Source organism: Danio aesculapii, chromosome 16 (assembly GCF_903798145.1).
Source record: "Danio aesculapii chromosome 16, fDanAes4.1, whole genome shotgun sequence".
In the NCBI taxonomy this organism is placed as follows: domain Eukaryota; kingdom Metazoa; phylum Chordata; class Actinopteri; order Cypriniformes; family Danionidae; genus Danio; species Danio aesculapii.
Genome location: NC_079450.1, coordinates 12,615,989 through 12,635,132, shown reverse-complemented (window position 1 = coordinate 12,635,132; position 19,144 = coordinate 12,615,989). Strand labels below are relative to the sequence as shown.

Below are 19,144 nucleotides of genomic sequence, written 5' to 3'. Positions count from 1 at the left end.
ATCCTGTTGCACTGTAGAAGCTCTGTCACGAAAACAAATTCTTAGTATGTGTGAACATACCTGGCAATAAAGCTCTTTCTGATTCTGATTCTGAGAATGAAAGAATGAGTCTCCTCATTCTTTACTTTCACTTTTACTCACTTTCGTGGATAAGGAAATGTGTTATTTCTAAATTCAGTTCTAATTTCCAGCAAATGAATAAATGAACAACAATAATGAAGTGTGGTCAAAAAACTGAGTTAAATAAAAAAACACATGCTATGCCCCATATGGTCCAAAACCGGACAACTAAGCTTGTTTTTAATAAAACAAATATAAATATGCATATAATAAATACTACTTCTAATAAAAATAACAACAACATTATACAAAAGCAAATTGTCATGAATAAATTGAAAAAGCCCCCCAGAGATGAAGAAGGCATGGATGTAGTGGTTTTTACATTTATGTAGAAAATAATAATTTGTAATATTTTATTCCTTTAATTCTTTATCATTTTAAAGATATTTGTGTATTGCTATACATCCTGTGTGTATTAAGCAATGTGTAAGGGAGGTGCACAACTAACGCACTCTGCACTGGACTTTAGACCTACTCTCAGCTGGTCTATTGTGCAGTCTATTTTAGTTCCTCAAAATAGCAATGCAGCAGCAATGCGCCTTAACACACCTCCTTTTTTAGACCAGAACGCCTATGGGCGCACATATGAGTGCAAATGCATTTGCTATTTAAACAGCGTGGTGCAAAACGTCAAAATGACACTTGCGTCGAGCTGAAACTAGCAAACAACATTTGCGCCACGCATTGCGCCAAGTGTATGATAGGGCCCTAACACTGTTCGCCATGACATCGTCTTGCTTTTTACTACAAAGACGCCATTTTCAAGCACACATAACATTGTAAACAATGTAAACCATAACGTTAGGTCTCCAGAAGAAGCAGTGATGTAAACAAACAATTACTATCCATAATTCAACACTGTGTCATTGGACAAAATGTGCTCTATGGGATGTTGTTTTATGTACATATCTGTAATACTTGCACAAATTTACAACTACATTCTTTATAAGCTTCTCATTGAAAAACAACTAGCTACAATCGCGGTTTGAGGGTTGTAGCTTTATGCCTCTTTCACACAGTAGCAGCGACTTTGTAACTGCCTGTCTCTCTAGGTGGCGACCTGCTGCAAACACAGGTCAGTATAGGTCTAGAGAAGAGAACCGGCCTCTGAGCGAGCAGAGATAAGATCACGTGAAGTGTGCTTCTATTGGCTGTCACTTAAGAAAGTCACTCTTTATTTGAATAAAGTTGAAGGATTCTCAACTTTGTCAGGTCACTCAACACACCCACCTTGTCGCCAAGGGTGGCTGTCGCACGTGTTTGACGTAGAAGTATAAACCAACCCCTCCCCCTACACCACCAGCCCGGCTCTTCACTTTCGCCCACAATACACTCATTGCTTGTATGTTATTGGTTTACCATTCTTTACCTGAAACTGCCACAGAAACATGTGACCAGTGTTTTAAAATTTAAATAACAGGACAATAAATTATTCACTGATGTTAAGCAGAATCAGAACCAGCCAATAAGACTAGAGATTGTAGCTCTGAATTGTATTCATCTCAACAATTCTTTTCATTCCCAGCCATGAGCTATAAGGTGCAACAGATTCAGACTCAAGAAAGGCTGAGACTTTGCTGATGTCCAACTGCCTGACCTCTGTGAATTTAAGCTGCTTTGCTACTCCACCGTCGTCCGATCAAAGTTAATAAGGGCTTGGTGAGTTAATGAAGACAGGCGATTCCTCTTTTTGTTCAGACAGCTTTTTAATACCTATTAGAGGATGAAACTTTTAATAGAGGTTTTAGGTTCTCCCGACAAGCTAGCTGTTGGAAAATGACGACAAAGATACACGACCACTGAACTAAGAGCCAGTTGTAGAGCAACCGCCTGCCAGCGAAGAGCTTCACAGGCGAGACCTTATTTTCCACAACAGATAAAGGCCCAGGGATGAGTGACTGCTTTTAAAAGCTCCGACGTTTGACTTGGCTCGGGCTAATTACAGCCCGCCATCTCATTTGAGAGGGTTTACTTAATCAAGAGAACCCTCTCTGCCATCCTATAGCTGAGGAATAACACACATAAACCGTTTAATGCCACCAGGATTGCGTTCGCCTTCAATTCGTAGCACTTCTGCATAAGTGGAGTGAATATAAGCCACTCAGACGTTGGGCTAAATGCGCTTTAAAGAGATCTAATTGAGCAGAGGATCAGGGAGAAATGAATACACCTGATGAGCTTGTACTGCGTGTTAACAGAAAGAGAATGGGAACTTGTCCGAAGAATTCGAGGACACTGAAAGTCTTAAGAGCCGAATTGCAGGAGATACTGTAGGGAGCTTGAGAAATCTGACGCAAACCCCCTTGAATATAACGACAGGAAGATTACTAAAGCATCTCGGAAGTATAAGAGTTAGGGCCACTGTTGGTCTTCGTTTTAGCAAAGCCATCAAAATGTTCAAAGGAATCTTAGGCAGGAGATTTGCTGAAACTTTGTGCTGCTTCAGACAATTGAGACCACAGAATGGCTTTGATGCAAGTACTCTAATACTGCTTTGAGAATGAGATCTTTGGTCCAAGCCTTGGAAATGTAAGACTGCAAAGTTACCACAATACTTTCAAATGTACAATTAGGGCTGATGGTATTTCCATAATACGTGACCCTGGACTACAAAACCTGTCATAAATATCAATTTTTGGATATATACAAGATCTGAAAGTTGAATAAATAATCTTTCCACCGATGTATGGTTGTTAGATGAGAGCAATATTTGGACAAGATACAACTATTTAAAACTAGAATCTAAGAGTTCATTCATTTTCCTTTGGCTTAGTAGCTTATTTATCAGGGGTCACCACAGCGGAATGAACCTCCAACTATTTCAGCATATGTTTTATGCAGTGGATGACCTTCCAGCTGCAACCAATTACTGGGAAACACCCATAGAGTCTCACACTTCATCCAGTTCACTTATACCGCATGTCTTTGGACTGTTTGGAAAACCGGAGCACCTGGAGGAAACACACGTGAACACAGGGAGAAAGTGCAAACTCCACACACAAATGGCAACAGGTCTGGGACTCAAACCAGCGACCTTCTTGCTGTGAGCTGACAGCGCAACCCACTGAGCCACCATGCCACCCTCTGAGGGTTAAAAAAAAAAACGAAATATTGAGAAAATCACATTGAAAGTTAAATAAATTGTTAGCAAAAAATATACAAAATATATTCATGGAACGTGATCTTTACTTAATATTCTAATGACTTTATGGACTGAAAAAAATGTAAACATTGACCCATACAGTACAATGTATTTTCGTGGCAACGCCACAGGCTACCTGAGTATTGCTGCTGACCATGGCCACCCCTTTATGACCACAGTGTAACCATCTTCTGATGGCTACTTCCAGCAGGATAACGCACCATGTCATAAAGCGCGAATAACATGGTTTCTTGAACATGACAATGAATTCACTGTACTCAAATGGCCTCCACAGTCACCAGGTCTCAATCTAATAGAGCACCTTTGGGATGTGGTAAAATGGAAGATTTGCATCATGGATGTTTATCTGAAAAATCTGCAATAATTGCGTGATGCTATCATGGACCAAAATTTCTGAAGAATATTTCCAGTTCCTTGTTGAATCTAAGCCCCGAAGGATTGAGGCATTTCTGAAGGCAAAAGGGAGTCCAACCTGATACTAATAAGGTGTACCTAATAAAGTGGCCGGTGAGTGTATAAATTGGCTAGTTAGTGATACCTGTACTTTATAGAAAAAAACAAAACATCTGCAATCCCTGTCAAGACCATGACAATGTCTGTTCCTTAAAGGGTCATTTCATAAAATCAATCTTTACCAGATCTACCAATGTTCTTTCATGAATTCCACAAGTTTAATCAAAATGACATTATAGATGACCTATGTACATTTTCCCCCCATTACATTCTTATTAATAGTAAAAAAAACCTTGGACCATTTATAGTAATTGAATTGAGCATCTGAATACTGTAAATTTCACTCCTTTGGGAATCCAAAGAAAGCTCCGCAAACAAAACTCAACTACGCAAAGTGGCATTCATCTGTAGGGCTTCTCAATAAAGCAACAGAAAACAAAAGCACATAAGATGTGACCCTGAAACAAAATATTGCCGAACTGCCGTTAGTTCTAAGGTTCACGAATGTCATGCCTGTTACACCTTTAAGAGTAGAACAAAAGGGAAATCATTCAAATGAAGCCCACCTCGTGCAAGACATGAAAAGATTCGGCTCCTCAAAGACAGACCTTGTATGAAATCCCTCTGGGCGCAGTGGGTTTTAAAAGAAACTTAATTTAAAAACATTTCTGTTTGAGGCGGAGGGACATTCAAAGCTCAAACTCTGTCAGTTTCCTCTCAGTGAACAGAGTTGGGAATCCTATAATGGGTGGATGAGATTGCTTGTGTATTTGTGGTGCTCTTAACTTTGAACTGAAACACAAGCTGCAAATTTGTTAGGTGTGACCAATACATAAAAAAAGTAATAGAAAGATCCCTAAAAAGGAGTTGAAACTAAATGACTGAACACCAGGAACAAGGAGAAGATAAACCCCGTAACATGCTGTACAACGTTCGAGTTCTGTTAAGATGAATGTACAGTAAAGCTGACTAACCTGTCAATACTCCACCTACATGTTAAACTGCACTGCAACATTCATTTAAAACTGTTAGTGCACCACTAACAGTAAGTATTGATGTTCAACATTATAAATGTAATTAGGCAAGTTATTGTATAATAATGGTTTGTTCTGTAGACTATTGGGGAAAAATAGCTTAAAGGGGTTAATAATTTCTTGTGAACATTTCTTTGCTCTGTTAAACATCATTTGAAATAAATTTGGGGGGGGGGGGCTAATAATTCTGACTTCAACTGTATACACACAGTACAATATTACAAATACAAGTATTTTGAACATGTTATCAGTAGTTATTAAAATAAAACACACAAAAACATATTACTCAAAGCACATGACAGGCAGACTGACAATAACTTTTTTTTATTCCAGAGCTGTTTGCTCATGCATTTCTTAAAGTCACTGTTCTCCTTAAAAAACAAAGGCTGTCATTATTTTTGAATCATAAATGTCTGCACAAAACATCTGTGCGATAGGTAAAATTATACAAACTTTGCGTGAGAATCAAGCTAAAATGTTCTATTTCAAAGTCATTTTAGTAACCCAACACCTCCAGACCAGCACCACTTTAGGAAAATAAGAGCAGTGTCAACATTCTGCTAAACATCTCAATTTGTATATTTTGTGTGTAAAGTCATTCAGATTTAGAATAACATTAAGGTAAGAAATGAAGGTAAGAAAAACGTTTTTTGGGGTGAACTATTTAAATATAGTTTTGCTTCCCATGGTAAATCCTGTCTGCAATATGACTAAGGTTTAGTCAGCACATTGGTTGCCATTTCCATTATGAAACGTCCTATATCAAAATTTTCAGATACACAGTGGGAATCAGATATCAAAGCGAACCTATTGAAACCTGGACGCAGAGATTGCTGGAGGTCTTCCCACACATCTATGAATTCAGCCAAACCAGTGTTTGTTTGAGCGTTGGTCTAAAACTGCCATCAAACCAGTGACTCTCCGACTGGTCTGAGTCAGGACTTCAGCAGGGAAATCAATTAGTAAAACTCAATGTTATGCCATAATTCACTATGAAATTCACAGTGACGAATATCTAAACACGTCCTAGCTTTAAAGATCTTCTGCATGAGAAGTTGAACTACATACGAAAGCAGAAGCGTCAAGAATAGCTGACCTTTTCCGCAGAAGTATTCCATGTCCTCACAGGTGAGGTTGTCTGGCTCAAAGTCAGCAGGAAAGTTTTCCTCCGCTGAAAACTCCTCTTTAGCTGTGAGTTCATTTGCATCTGAGATGCACTCCTCCTCTTCCTCTTCCAATCCTCCATCTAGCGGACCTACACACAGAACACAACACAATCAAACTGATTGTTGTGAGGGAGATGTCGCTTAAAGTAAAGCAGCACATGTGTCAGGAACACACGGCAGGTGCTCTAAAGTGATGCGATATGATTTGTTCAGCACCAGAGGGTATTGATACACATGATCTAATTAAAAACATACTGATGTTAGCATGTTACCAAAAAATTCAAATGCTATTACTGACATTTTGGATAAAATCTGAGAGCTGTAAGGTGTAAGCTGTCACTGTAAATTAACAGTTTTATGTATATAAATATATGTATATATATATTAGTTATACTGTATAATAGTTTAAAGTGACATGTTGTCTGGGTTGGTGTTGTATACACAAGATAGTTGTACAGCACCATTTGACGGTTTTCTGGAGAGTTTAACAGTATTCAGGTACAGAAATTGAATGATCACGATGCTGGAAATGCTTTTCTTACTTTGCTTTGTCTCATTTCTAGTCCAATTATCTTAACAAAATACTTAGATCAAAGAAAAACATTGTTTTGTTTTAAATTTCAGAGGAAATAAGGCAAAATTAAGAGTATTTCCTTAAAACAAGCTAAATTATCTGCCAATGGGTTAAGTTAAACAATCTTCTTTTCGCTTTGAAATGTAGATATTTGGATTAGAAACAAAGACAAAAACTGTAAGTAAGCAAAACATCTTTTGTTGTTGCGTAAATCGTAAAAATGCAGTGATTAAATATAATTCTGTAGCTCCTGGTCAACTATAATCCAGACTTTACATTGCATATCTTTGCAATGTAAATATTGCGGATGCACACATTGCGATATAGATTCTGGCACCATAGATTGTGCAGCCCTAGACAGTAAAGGGTTAATACTGCACAGCACGAAATGTAGTTCTCCTAACACTATCTCTCATAAGGGAAGTGTTTCCTGTGGCCCACTTGACTGAATCTCCTCCTGACCGCTGCTGCACATGTGAAACACTGCTTCTCAAACCTGTGCAACCCTCTTCATCTGTGAGAAAAGTTCCTCCCGCACGACCTGCTGACTTTTAGCACCGGCGTCAGCGGGAGCGGAGGACAGAAAATGCCTTTATTAATTTGTCCGCCTTATCACAGGATACAATGTTGATTTTCCATTTACATTTCATGCCTCCAGGTAATACACCGGTGCAATCTTAAAGGAGACATTTTTTTTCCTCAATGATTAATTTTTTTCTCTCTCTGCTCTGTGCAATGTTATTTCTTTAAATCTAAATGATATCTTGACTTTGGCTTGTAGCTGTACATTTTATTATTTGGTAGGAGGTATTTGCATATTCCGATTTTCTGCAATCAAGGGCATTGGTGGAATTGCTTCCTGCTAAAATATGCAGGAAATAATGTTTTGTAAAATATACTCTCTGTAGACATCACCATACATGCTTTTAAATGATATTTCTTTAGTGTGTGTCTTTAGCATGTTATTGGAATTCAAAGAAATGAATAGCAGCACAGTGGCCTCACAGCAAGAAGGTCGCTGTTTCAAGTCCTGGTTGGACCAGTTGGCATTTCTGTGTGGACTCTGCATGCATGTTCTCTCCGTGTTGGCGTGGGTTTCCACTGGGTGCTTCGGTTTCCCCCACAAGTCCAAAAACATGCGCTATATAGTAGTGAATTGGATTAACTAAATAGACCCTTCGCTAAGTCACACCCAAAAACCGCCACACACCAATCGTGGCTTAGCAACCGTACCTACGCGCAGGAAGTCTGTCAAGCTTTCGAGCGAGGGAAACAGGCCAAAGCATTGTGCATATGGATTGTGCAAATCTGATACCTGGTATCCTAAAAGTTTGGACGAGGTGGTGGAGTTTTATTCCCTTTCCAAAACCTAAAACCCAAGGGGAGAAATACCAGCGTGGATCTAGCTCTGTGAGGGGCGCTAAAAGAGCAGGGTTAGGTTGGTTTTGTTTTCGATATTCCTGACACGTTCAGTGATAGATTGCAATAACTCACACACCTCTTACTGTGAAAAGATCTAAACTGTGTTTCCTACAAAAATACCAAGCAGGTTATGTTTCCCAGGTGTCTTCCCCCCCCCACCCTCGATATTATGAACACTGCTCCGTTTAAGTCCTTATAATAGTAGTCATACTAATAGCAATCATATTTCCATCTGTTTCAAGCTGCGAATATTTGAAATTACATACTAACAGAACAAAACTGAGACGTGATCACAAATTGAGCACTTGCAATCAATATACTTCACCTGCAACTGTTTTTCAGTAATTTATAACCCTCATGTCCATTTCAGAGCTACAATTCACCAATGTTTTCATCCGTCTTTAAGAGATTTAGTCATTGGTGACGGCGTTATACCGGGTTAGTGTCTGCTTTTATTTTTGATGTCGGATCAATATTTGCTGGTAGGGAAAATCTATTTGTTCACTTCTGCTATTTATACTTTTATTTGCATTTCAAATGTAATTATTTTTTCCACTTAACTGCAAATTATAATAGAAACTGTATAAAAACCACACAAACATACTGACCATACTTGTCAAACCTCCCGATTTTCCCGGGATATTTTACAGTTCTATCCCGCTATCATCCCGTAAAGGTATTTTCCCGAATTTCTCCTGTATTTTCAATCTTTCTATGAAAGGGTGGCAATAAACATTAAAGAGCCAATCTTCCCTATACGCCACCCATACCGCCGAACCACCAGGGGCCGCCCCTTGCTCTTAAATGCGAGTCTGTATTGTGCTTTGGTTTTATTTAGGCATGGAAACACTTTGAAATAACTATAAAAATGGTGGGATTCCCTTCCTTTCCATTACAGGTGCCATCGCACCTCCTATGCAATCCTCAAAACAGTCATGTAGCAGTGCATGACTGTCAGCTGGCACGCTCCATAGTAATAAATAGGCGTTGTTTCTCAAACGGATCCTGTACACGTGATTTAAAACGGAGCGAAAGTCTTATTTTGGGTGCGTGTTTGAACAGACATATTCACATAATTAATAATAATAATATCTAAAGATGTCAATCTTGGTGGGATTTTTTTTTTTTAAATTAAAACTAATTTTGTCCCAAATGAGCATATAAAGGAAAGTAATCGAATGTTTTCATTATAATGTTAGATGTGTGCATTTTTAAAGTGACAGCGTTATTTAATGTAATCAAACAAAAAAATTCAAATAAATGAGATTCATTCGCTGCTCTTTAATCAGAATGTGTAAGTTTTACAGTGAAGAAAAGATTCATGAGATTTGATAACTTGATTATATTTCTTTATAATATCTACTAATTTTAATGAGCTCAACTGTTTGCTAATTAATTTGCTGCTATTGTATACTATTTATTTTTTCTTTGGTAAAAATTAATAATAAAGCATATCACTGACCGTTTAACTCTTTATTTACAATAAAACAGCTCCAGAAGAACAAAGAACTTGTTTAGTAATTTGGGGAATTTTATTCATTTATTATTATTTTTTGGGGGGGTACATTTCACATCCCAATGTTGACAGGTAGGTTACTGATGGTTATAGGTACTAATAAGGTACTAAAAGGGTTAATGATGCTAATTTTTGCCACAAATCCATCAATTTCCCCTTTCTGGCTGTTCTTTCTATGAATGAATAATGTAGAAGCACTGTCCATGCGCGTTTCCTCATCGGTTAGTAACGCTATATTTTATTGCACAACAATTAGTCTTTCAGGTTTTTGGCTAAAAAAAGAGAAATCACGGTTTAATTTGTTATTATTAGCTTATTTTTAAATTTCACCTCTCCTGCTGTGCATGAACCTAGCTGTTGAATGGTCAGCGTATGAGGCGGCTAGGCTAACCTAGCTTCAATTTTGATTAAATATTTTCTAATCAGTTGCGTATTAATTTGTGAATATACCCCTGTAATGCATACTGCAGTTCTTTTTTGTCTGGCTTTCTCAGATATCTCACCTGTTCGCCAAAAATGGCTAACTGGGAATGTCTGACACTGGCGCATACATATTGCAATAGACGTGCCCGGCACGAAAGCTTGACAGGTGTAACAACAATAACTATGAAGGGCGGGGCTTAGCGAAGGCTAAATTGTCCGTAGTGTATGTGTGTGAATGAGTTTGTATGGATGTTTCCCAGTGATGGGTTGCAGCTGGAAGGGCATCCACTGCGTAAAACATATGCTAGATAGGTTGGCGGTTCATTCCACTGAGGTGACCCCAGATTAATAAAGGAACTAAGAAAAGAAAATGAATGAGTGAACTATTTTGATTAGAAATGTGTTGAAAAAATCTTTCCATTAAACAGAAATTTGGCAAAAAAATATACAGGGGGCTACTAATTCAGGAGGGCCAATAATTCTGACTTCAACTGTATATCTCTCAGCCCATCTGCGTTTATCATATTGAGAACATGCGAAGCTGCTGAAAGAACCTGGATGCGAGTAGATCATAAAACTGTAGCCTAATTTAAACGGCTAGCTCTCCAGCACTTCACACCGTGTCTATTAGAGATCTGTGCGCTAATTCTTTTCATGTAGCGTGAGTCCTGCAGATGTAGCGCACTATAAAGGAGTCATTTAGCAGTCTTAATGAACAGAGACGGCCGTTTGGGAAGATCAGGCAGTGCTCGACGGTGCTCTGTGCAGGAAGAAAGGACTCTCGACTGAATTTATCGCTTTATTAAAGTGAGCGGCTCGACTCTAACAGACGAACAAAATGACATGTTAAGTGGTGTACTTAGGATGTCAACTTTTTAACAGGAGAATACTGGATATGGGAAGTTTGATAGGCAAAATATATTTTTTAAAAATGCAGAATTTACAGTTGAAGAATTATTAGCCCTCCTGATTTATTAGTGTATGTTTATTTTCTGTATATTTTCTGTATATTTTCCCTAATTTCTGTTTAATGGAGAGAAAATTGTTTCAACACATTTCTAAACATAATAGTTTTAATAACTCAATTCTAATAACTGATTTCTTTTACCTTTGCCATGATGACAGTACATTATATTTGACTAGATATGTTTCAAGAATGGTAGTTGGAAACAAGTCAAACAAGTCATGATTGAACATGATTTACACTGTAAAAAATGCTAGGTTTCACACAATTCCTTCATGTCGTCCGAACACAAATCGATTAAGTTAACTTAACTGTTTTTAAAAATGTAAGTGGATTGAACATAAAACAATTAAGTTGCTCCAAAAAAAATCTTAAGAATTGAACTGATTCAGCTCATTTTAAATAGGCAGTTTGAACAAGCAAACACTTTTTTTTGAGTGTAATTGAAATTCTACCCCTAACCTAATCTTAACCACAACCCTGCATGAACATTCTTCTAAAAATCTGCTAAATAAAAAAAAAAAGAAAAAACAAAAAAAAAAAAAAAAAAAAAAAAATCAACTCATGAGAATGAGAAAAAGGGATAAAATAGCCCCTTAACAGTAATAGTCCAATCAGATATAACTTTTTTTTTCTTTTTCAAGATTTAAGTCTTTTGTGTCTCCAGAAAATGTCTGTTAAGTTTCAACTCAAACACCCATCAGATTATTTATTATACCTTTCAGAATGTTGGAATTTTCTGAACACAATGTAGTTATTTTTGTTGCCTGTGCCTTTAATGCTAGTTCTCCCCACCCACCGTTCTCTCGTGCCTGTCAGAGTATCCTCAATCTCCACCACCTGACAGGATACACGTTAATATCTAATATCCACTTCTGTATAGATATCCGTCATGTTAATGTACAAAATGCCCCTGATTTAACATCCACAAACCAGGATTGAAGTGTCTTCTTTTACAATTGTACTAACATGCAGCTGTGGTGATAAAGATGGCAAAATCGCTGTTATTCATTACAAACAAGCAGTTTTATAAATGTTTTAAACTTGTAAAACTCATTCTTGATCACATTTGATGATGATTGATGATCACAGAAAGCTGAACAGATCTTTTAATCTCACATGCTTTGCGTACGTCCTTCTTGTTGATATGATTTTATGCATTACTACAGAGACATGTTAATACGCGGCTGTCAATAAATTCGGTGGGTGGGGAATCCATACTCTTACGTCACATTGGGCTTCAATATGACTGTGGACACACTATACCTACACACAGTTCTTTTGCTGCTTGCTCAAACTACCTATTTGAAAAGAGTGGAGACAACAAAATTCTTATGTTTTTTTGGGACAACTTAATTGTTTTATGTTCAATCCACTTAAATTGGTAAAAAAGATTGTTAACTTAACTGATTTGTGGTAGGACAACATGAAGGAATTTAGTTACCTAATTAGTTTTTTACAAATTTAAGTTGATTGAACATAAATCAATTAAGTTGTCGCAAAAGAAATTCAAGAATTTTGTTGTTTCAGCTCATTTTAAATTGAACAAACAGCAAACGCCATTTTTTGGAGTGTATAATGATAAAGTATATGCTAGAATTGTAATTTTTTTTCTAAATACAACAAATGATTAACAAAATATCACAACAAATCTTAAATTTGATTTAAAATCTGCCACAACAGCATTCAGTGAATCCTTGATTCCGAGTCTCGTTTTTTGAAAGGCTACTTCACGGACCTGCTCCGATTACCAAAGTTCAAGCCCTTTGCGCATGTTTGGCTTATTATACTGCATTCATTGCATGAAGAGACCTGAAATAATTCCAGAGACAGCAAACGATAAGAATAATGACTTTCTAAACGACTAGGCCCGCACTCCTAGCTCATTTTCTGATAGTGCTGTGGCCCGCTATATTTAGTTGTGTACTGTTTAAAAGTCTGTCACAATCAATCTCCCGACGGCTGAACGCTGGCTGCGGTTTGCAGATGCGCTGGACGCTGCACCTCTGACACCATCTGAGAATCGCTTGAACCTGCAGAGCAAATCAATGAGAGCAGATAGAGAGACTCTCGTTAGATGAAGAATCATGTGAAAACCGCAGGCTTTGTGATCTGTTTTACACAAAACGCTTTTTGATGGTCTATTGACGAACTGCAGCTTGTTCGGCTAGTGGTGGGAAATTGATCTGTGTTGTTAAGCTAACAGAAATTTGTCTCTGTGTCACAGCCATATGCTGACAAAACTGTATTATGGCACAGATTCTGCCTGAGTTCAATCGGCGCTTGGCAAAAAAAAAAAAAAAAGACTTTTTTGCAGCTTGTTCAAACTACTTATTTAAAAAGAGCTACAACAGAGAACAACACAATACTTGATTTTTTTTAGGACAACTTAATTGTTTTATGTTCTATCAACTTCAAATTCAAGTTAACTTAATTGAATTGTGTTGGGACAACATGAATGAATTATGTGGAACCCTGCATTGTACACGGTAAAAAATGCTGGGTTCCACACAATGCCTTCATTCTTGTCCAAATGAAAATCGATTAAGTTAAAGATTAACATATTTTTTTAACATCCATATCACAATGTGAGAATCTGCACAAGTCATGTCGCAAGATCTAAAATGCTGAGTTGAGATTACTCTGACCAGGCACCAAAGTTCACAACATGTGATTTGTTGGGTCATCGCAAAGAGTTCTGGATGTATTTTTTAGGCCTTCATGCAAATTTAAACCAAAACTGAAGTTTGCAGCATTACCAAAGATTGAAGTAATTTGAACGAGCAGCAAAAGTCTTTATTTTTGAATGTGTGTAATAGTGTTGTCACGATGCTAGAATTCGATACTGATGGAAGCTGAAATTTTAAAAACGTCCATTTCCCGCTGACATTTGAACACTACAGAGCACGTTTTTCAACACCGCTGATTTGCCTTTGTGTTCACATGCTCAACAGAAATGACTGTGATTGGCCGTACGTTCATACGTTCACTAAACTCATCACTTTTTACTGTGTGTAAACTCAGATACAGGGACACTAAAGTGTTTCAAAGTCACATTGATCAGCTGGTTTGTCTATAAGCTGACATACCAGCGATCCGCTGATGAAACGTGGAGTTAAAACCCTTCAGTGTCCCTGAATCTGTGGTCCCTGAATAGCTGCATCACCCTGGATTCGAACCCATTATCACGGCATACTAGTCAGGAACTCTCGCCACTTCACTAAACCACTTAAAGCCCCAACTCTACAATGTGGGGTTTAATACCTCAATTTGCTTAACTGTTTCTCTGCTGAAGCTGTTACAGAGCAATACATAATAAATGACCACTAGGTGTCACTGTAGAGACAGCTTCGACACATTTACTTCAAGTGTTTCAGTGTTTCAAAAAGTCTCACTATGCCCACCACTAGCAAAGGGTCAAAAACACGGTGAGACAAACAAGGAAAAACGCTTTGTAATGCTTTACTAGGACAACAAGACTCCACAAAGTGTGTGTGTGTGTGTGTGTGTGTTTGTGTGTTTGAGGGGTGAATGTAACGTCCAGCTAATCAGTCCGTGAAGAGTTGCCAGCTGTGTGAGTGTAAGCAGTGGGAAACAGGAACCAGTGTGTGTGAGGTGCATTCTGGGAGTTGTAGTTCCTTACTGTGATGTGTGTGTAGTTCTCCAGCAAACTAAAAAACTAAATATATCAATGTCAATTTTATCTACACTGTAATTTTTAAAAATATATTTACAAATATATTATTATTTATTTATGTATGCTTTTTACACTGTGGGACCTTGATCATTTAATGTTGAAAACTTTGAAAAAAGTGACTTTTATTGACATTATTAGTAGTTTGATGTAATATATTGTCTGGTTTGGTGCCGTAAATCATGATACAAAAACCTGGTAATACACTGCCAGTACTTTTTCTGCTGTTTTACACAATTATCTCCATATATTTTTTCTTAAACAATATATGGTTTCAAACCACTAAAAGTAATAGTAATAGTCACTTATACACTGATAAAATGCACTGTTGAATTTTCATCATCAAAAGTCGACAGAACAGAGATCAAGCTCCCATAATACAATACACAACCGTAAATGAACAGAAATAAAGTGTAAATCATGAAACTGTTAATTAACAGACATTTTTTCACAGTCTAGTATTGTTTAGACCTAAAGATAACCATCAAATCAAAAGAAAAGATATGTGCAAAAATCATGAAGGAACTCCCAAATCCCTCATTCATAAAAAAACAACAACAAAAAAAAAACAGAAAAACAAATATAGCAACGTAATTTTTATCTACAATGTAATATATATATATATATATATATATATATATATATATATTATATATATATATATATATATATATATAAATAAAATCTTTTCTCCAACAACATTTGATGTTTAAACGTTTGAAAAAGTGACTTTTATTGACATTATTAGTAGTTACGGTACAAAATTACGATACAAAAACCTAGGAATAATCTGCCAGTGCTTTTTACATTAGTTTACATACTTGACTCTAGGGGTGTGAACCTACACTGGTCTCACGGTTCAGTTCGTTTACGATTATCATGCTATCAATTCAGTTCAACTCGATATCTCGGTGTGTCACGGTACATTGACCATGCTTTCCATAAACAATTTGATATTTTACTAAGCAACAATAATTCTTGTATAAAAATGTATCATTTATAAGTATATTTATATTTTTATTATATTTGAAATACAATTTTGTCCTTTAATATAAGCAGTAGGTTATATGTACTGTACTTTAAATTTTTTAAAATGTATTAAACAAAATTGAAGTACATGCAGAGAACAACAAGAGCATGTATATTAAATAAACAAATATGTAAATATTATCCCACTTACTTTTTGAGCGTCGTTGAGCGAGTTCTGAAACGCCTATGATTAAACACGTGCTCAACAGAAAAGGCTGCGATTGGCTCTAACGGTCAGCATGGCTCTGCCGCTGTTCAGCAAAAGGTGACACAGACACTGATGTTAAACGCCCGCGGCGATTAGCTAATCCATTATAGATGGCAACGCAGTGGAGAAAACTGGCTCTGCAGACACACTCATTTCTGGATCCACAAGTAACATTATTGTTGTAACAACCGAGAGGAGAGATAAAACGTTACCTCATGATCCAGCAGGTCAAAGGGGCCACAGAAAGTGTGAGAGAGATTTTTTCCAAGCTGCTGGATTCTGTACTTCCCTGTCAGTGAAAGACTGTCCAGCAAACCCACAAGCAGTGAATTGTGCACAGTTATCTGCTTTTTAAGTAATTGGAGCATTTTAATTACTCGCGGTCGCCTCCCTCGCCATAGTATTCTACCGCAACATATAACGCATATGCGATAAATAACGTTAGTACATAATAACCGGTTATGATTACTGAACCGATACTGAATTGTTCGCATCTGCATTTCGGTGCATCGAGAAAAAACAATTAATTTTGACACCCCTACTTAACTCTCCATTTAATTTCTGTCTTATGCAATATATTGTTTCATAGTAATAGTCACTTTGATAAAATAAACAGTAGAATTTGTCATCATCAAAGTCAAAAACCTGACAGAGCAGAGATCAAGCTCCAATAATACAATACACAACCGTAAATAAACAGAAAGTGTTAATTAACAGACTTTTTTTCAGTCTAGTATCATTCAGCCCTAAAGATAACATCTAACATACTGTACGTTCACTCGCTCTTAAAATAAAAAGAAAAGATATGGGCAAGAATCATAAAGCAATTCCCAAATCCCTCATTCACAGAGAAAAACAAACAAAAAACAGAAAAACTACACATAGGAATGTGATTTTATCTACACTGTAATAATATATGTTTGTATATATTTAAAAATATATAGATTTATGCCTTGATTTTTCCTTCAACAACATTTGATGTAGAAAAGTTAGAAAAATTTACTTTTATTGACATTATTAATAGTTATGGTACAAAATTACCATACAAAAACCTGGTAATTAACTGCCAGTGCTTTTTCTGTTGCACATTTAGATCTCTATATATTCTATCGTGTACAATATATTGTTTCACACCACTTAAACCTAATAGTAATAGTCACTTTGATAAAATAAACTGTAGAAATTTCATCATCAAAGGTGAAAAACCTGACAGCGCAGAGATCAACCTTCAATCATACAATACACAACCGTAAATAAACAGAAAGGGCTAATTAACAGACATGTTTTTTCAGTCTAGTATCATTCAGCCCTAAAAATAACCATCAACCTAATAATGATGTGAAGATAACGTGCGTTCACTCGCTCTAAATATAAAAAGGAAAGATATGTGCAAGAATCATAAAGCAATCCCCAAACTCCTCATTCACAACCTGTCGCCGCACTTCAAATCCAAAACTCTGCTCAGCCTCAACAAAGTCAGAGGAGTAAAATGAAATTATTCTGAAATTGATTCCGAAAACTTCAAACCAAGCGGGCTGGTGTTGGGGATTGGCCAGCGGTTGTGCGTCTGGAGGCGGGCCGGGGCCTCGTCTGGGGCCCTCTGATGGTGATAGCACACTTTATCAGTGGGAGCCACAGTGTGGAGTCCCATCACAGTCTGGGGCTGCTCTATGGCTTCCTAATTAGGGTAGAGGTAATTGAATCGCATAGAACAAAGCAGCAGATCTCTACAAGCGTGGAAATCATTCTGCTCGCACCTACAGCAGACGCCTTTTTTTCTTTTTTTCATCTGGATGTGCCATTGAAAACAGGACGAGCTTGGCCCGGGGATAAAACACACACACACACACACACACACACACACACACACACACACACACTGAGACACGCGAGCACCTGAGACCCAACACGTATGCATAATGCCTATAGGGACATCCAGACCGGCACCAAGCCCTGCCAGATTTGGATGGAAACCTGACTTTTGTGGGCCAAAGACAGATTCTGCTGAGGTGTTGGGACGTTCTGGTTTCCTCCAAAAAAGTTAGTGCTTGTTCAAACTACTTATTTAAGTACGTACTAAAATTTGCTAAGTTAACTTAATCGATTTCTGTTGTGGAACCCTGCATTTTTTACAGTGTTTGAAAATACAAGCACACACGCAGTTTGACTCTCTTGAAGCTGTTAACTCAATCAGTTTAACCTCTGTTAGATTGACACGTGAATGCAGGATTTGTGTCAGTATTAGAACGACTGAAGGCGGATATGAACATATCTTTATTAAATTGAGCAAATGGTTTGTCCTAATGTTAATAGAAAACTATGATTAAAGAATAACAATGTAACAAAATGATATTAACTTGAACTACAGAACGAAAAGACACCATGTTTAGACTTGAGCTGATTTTTTATTTATTTGTTTCACCAAATATCTCTACAATGTCTACAGTTATTAAAATTACAAATATTTAAATATTCATACATCCAAAAATATTACCCAAGTAGCAAGTACACTCTTAGAAATAAAGGTACGTGATCTGTCACTGGGGTGGTACCTTTTCAAAAGATACAAATTTGTACCTAAAAGATCCATGTTAATACCTCATGGGTACATATTAGTCGCTAAAAAGTACAAAAGTGTTCCTATCAAAATTTGTAGGTACTAATTTATACTTTTTAGGTACCAATATGGACCCTTCAAGTACAAATGTGCACCTTTTGAAAAGGTACCATCCTATTGACAGCTCGCGTACCTTTATACAGTATCTGAGAGTGTAGTTAAGTCTTGTTTTGTTTAAATAAGGAGAGTTTAGACGCAAAAACCTTTAAATGCCGCCAGAAATTTTCTTCTAAAATGAACATTTCTATCAGGCTGTGTGTAGGTTCAGTTATTTCATTTTATGGCAAACGATAAGTCCTTTTCATGGTCTTTAAAGTGAAATAACACAACATACCCTACTGAAAAAACCAGCTTAAACCATCATAGGCTGGTTGGCTGGTTTTAGAGGGGTTTTGGCCACTTCCAGGCTGGTTTCCAGCCATTTCCAGCCTGGTCTTAGCTGGTCAGGCTGGAAGACGACCAGCTAAAACCAGCTTGACCAGCCTAGGCAGGCTGGGAGCCCAGCCAAAGCCAGCTATGTCCAGTTTAAACCAGGCTGGTCAGGCTGGTTTTAGCTGGTCAGGCTGGGAGACGACCAGCTAAAACCAGCTTGACCAGCCTAGTCAGGCTGGGAGCCAGCCTAAACCAGCTATGTCCAGTTTAAACCAGGCTGGTCAGGCTGGTTTTAGATGGATTTAGCTTGTCATTTTCCAGCCTGACCAGCTAAGACCAGGCTGGAAATAGCTGGAAACCAGCCTGGAAATGGCCAAAAACCCTCTAAA

At 37.3% G+C, this 19,144-nt stretch overlaps 1 protein-coding gene across 2 annotated transcripts in view; it reads right to left on the bottom strand.

Moving 5' to 3' along the window:
- zfpm2a (zinc finger protein, FOG family member 2a) overlaps positions 1–19,144 on the bottom strand; it is a 438,175-nt gene that overhangs the window by 289,763 nt on the left and 129,268 nt on the right. For both annotated transcript variants that reach the window (XM_056474689.1, XM_056474687.1), the window contains one exon: positions 5,867–6,025. In XM_056474689.1, the coding sequence (XP_056330664.1) occupies positions 5,867–5,888 (22 nt within the window). In that variant the 5' untranslated portion in view covers positions 5,889–6,025. The remainder of the gene's footprint in view (positions 1–5,866; positions 6,026–19,144) is intronic.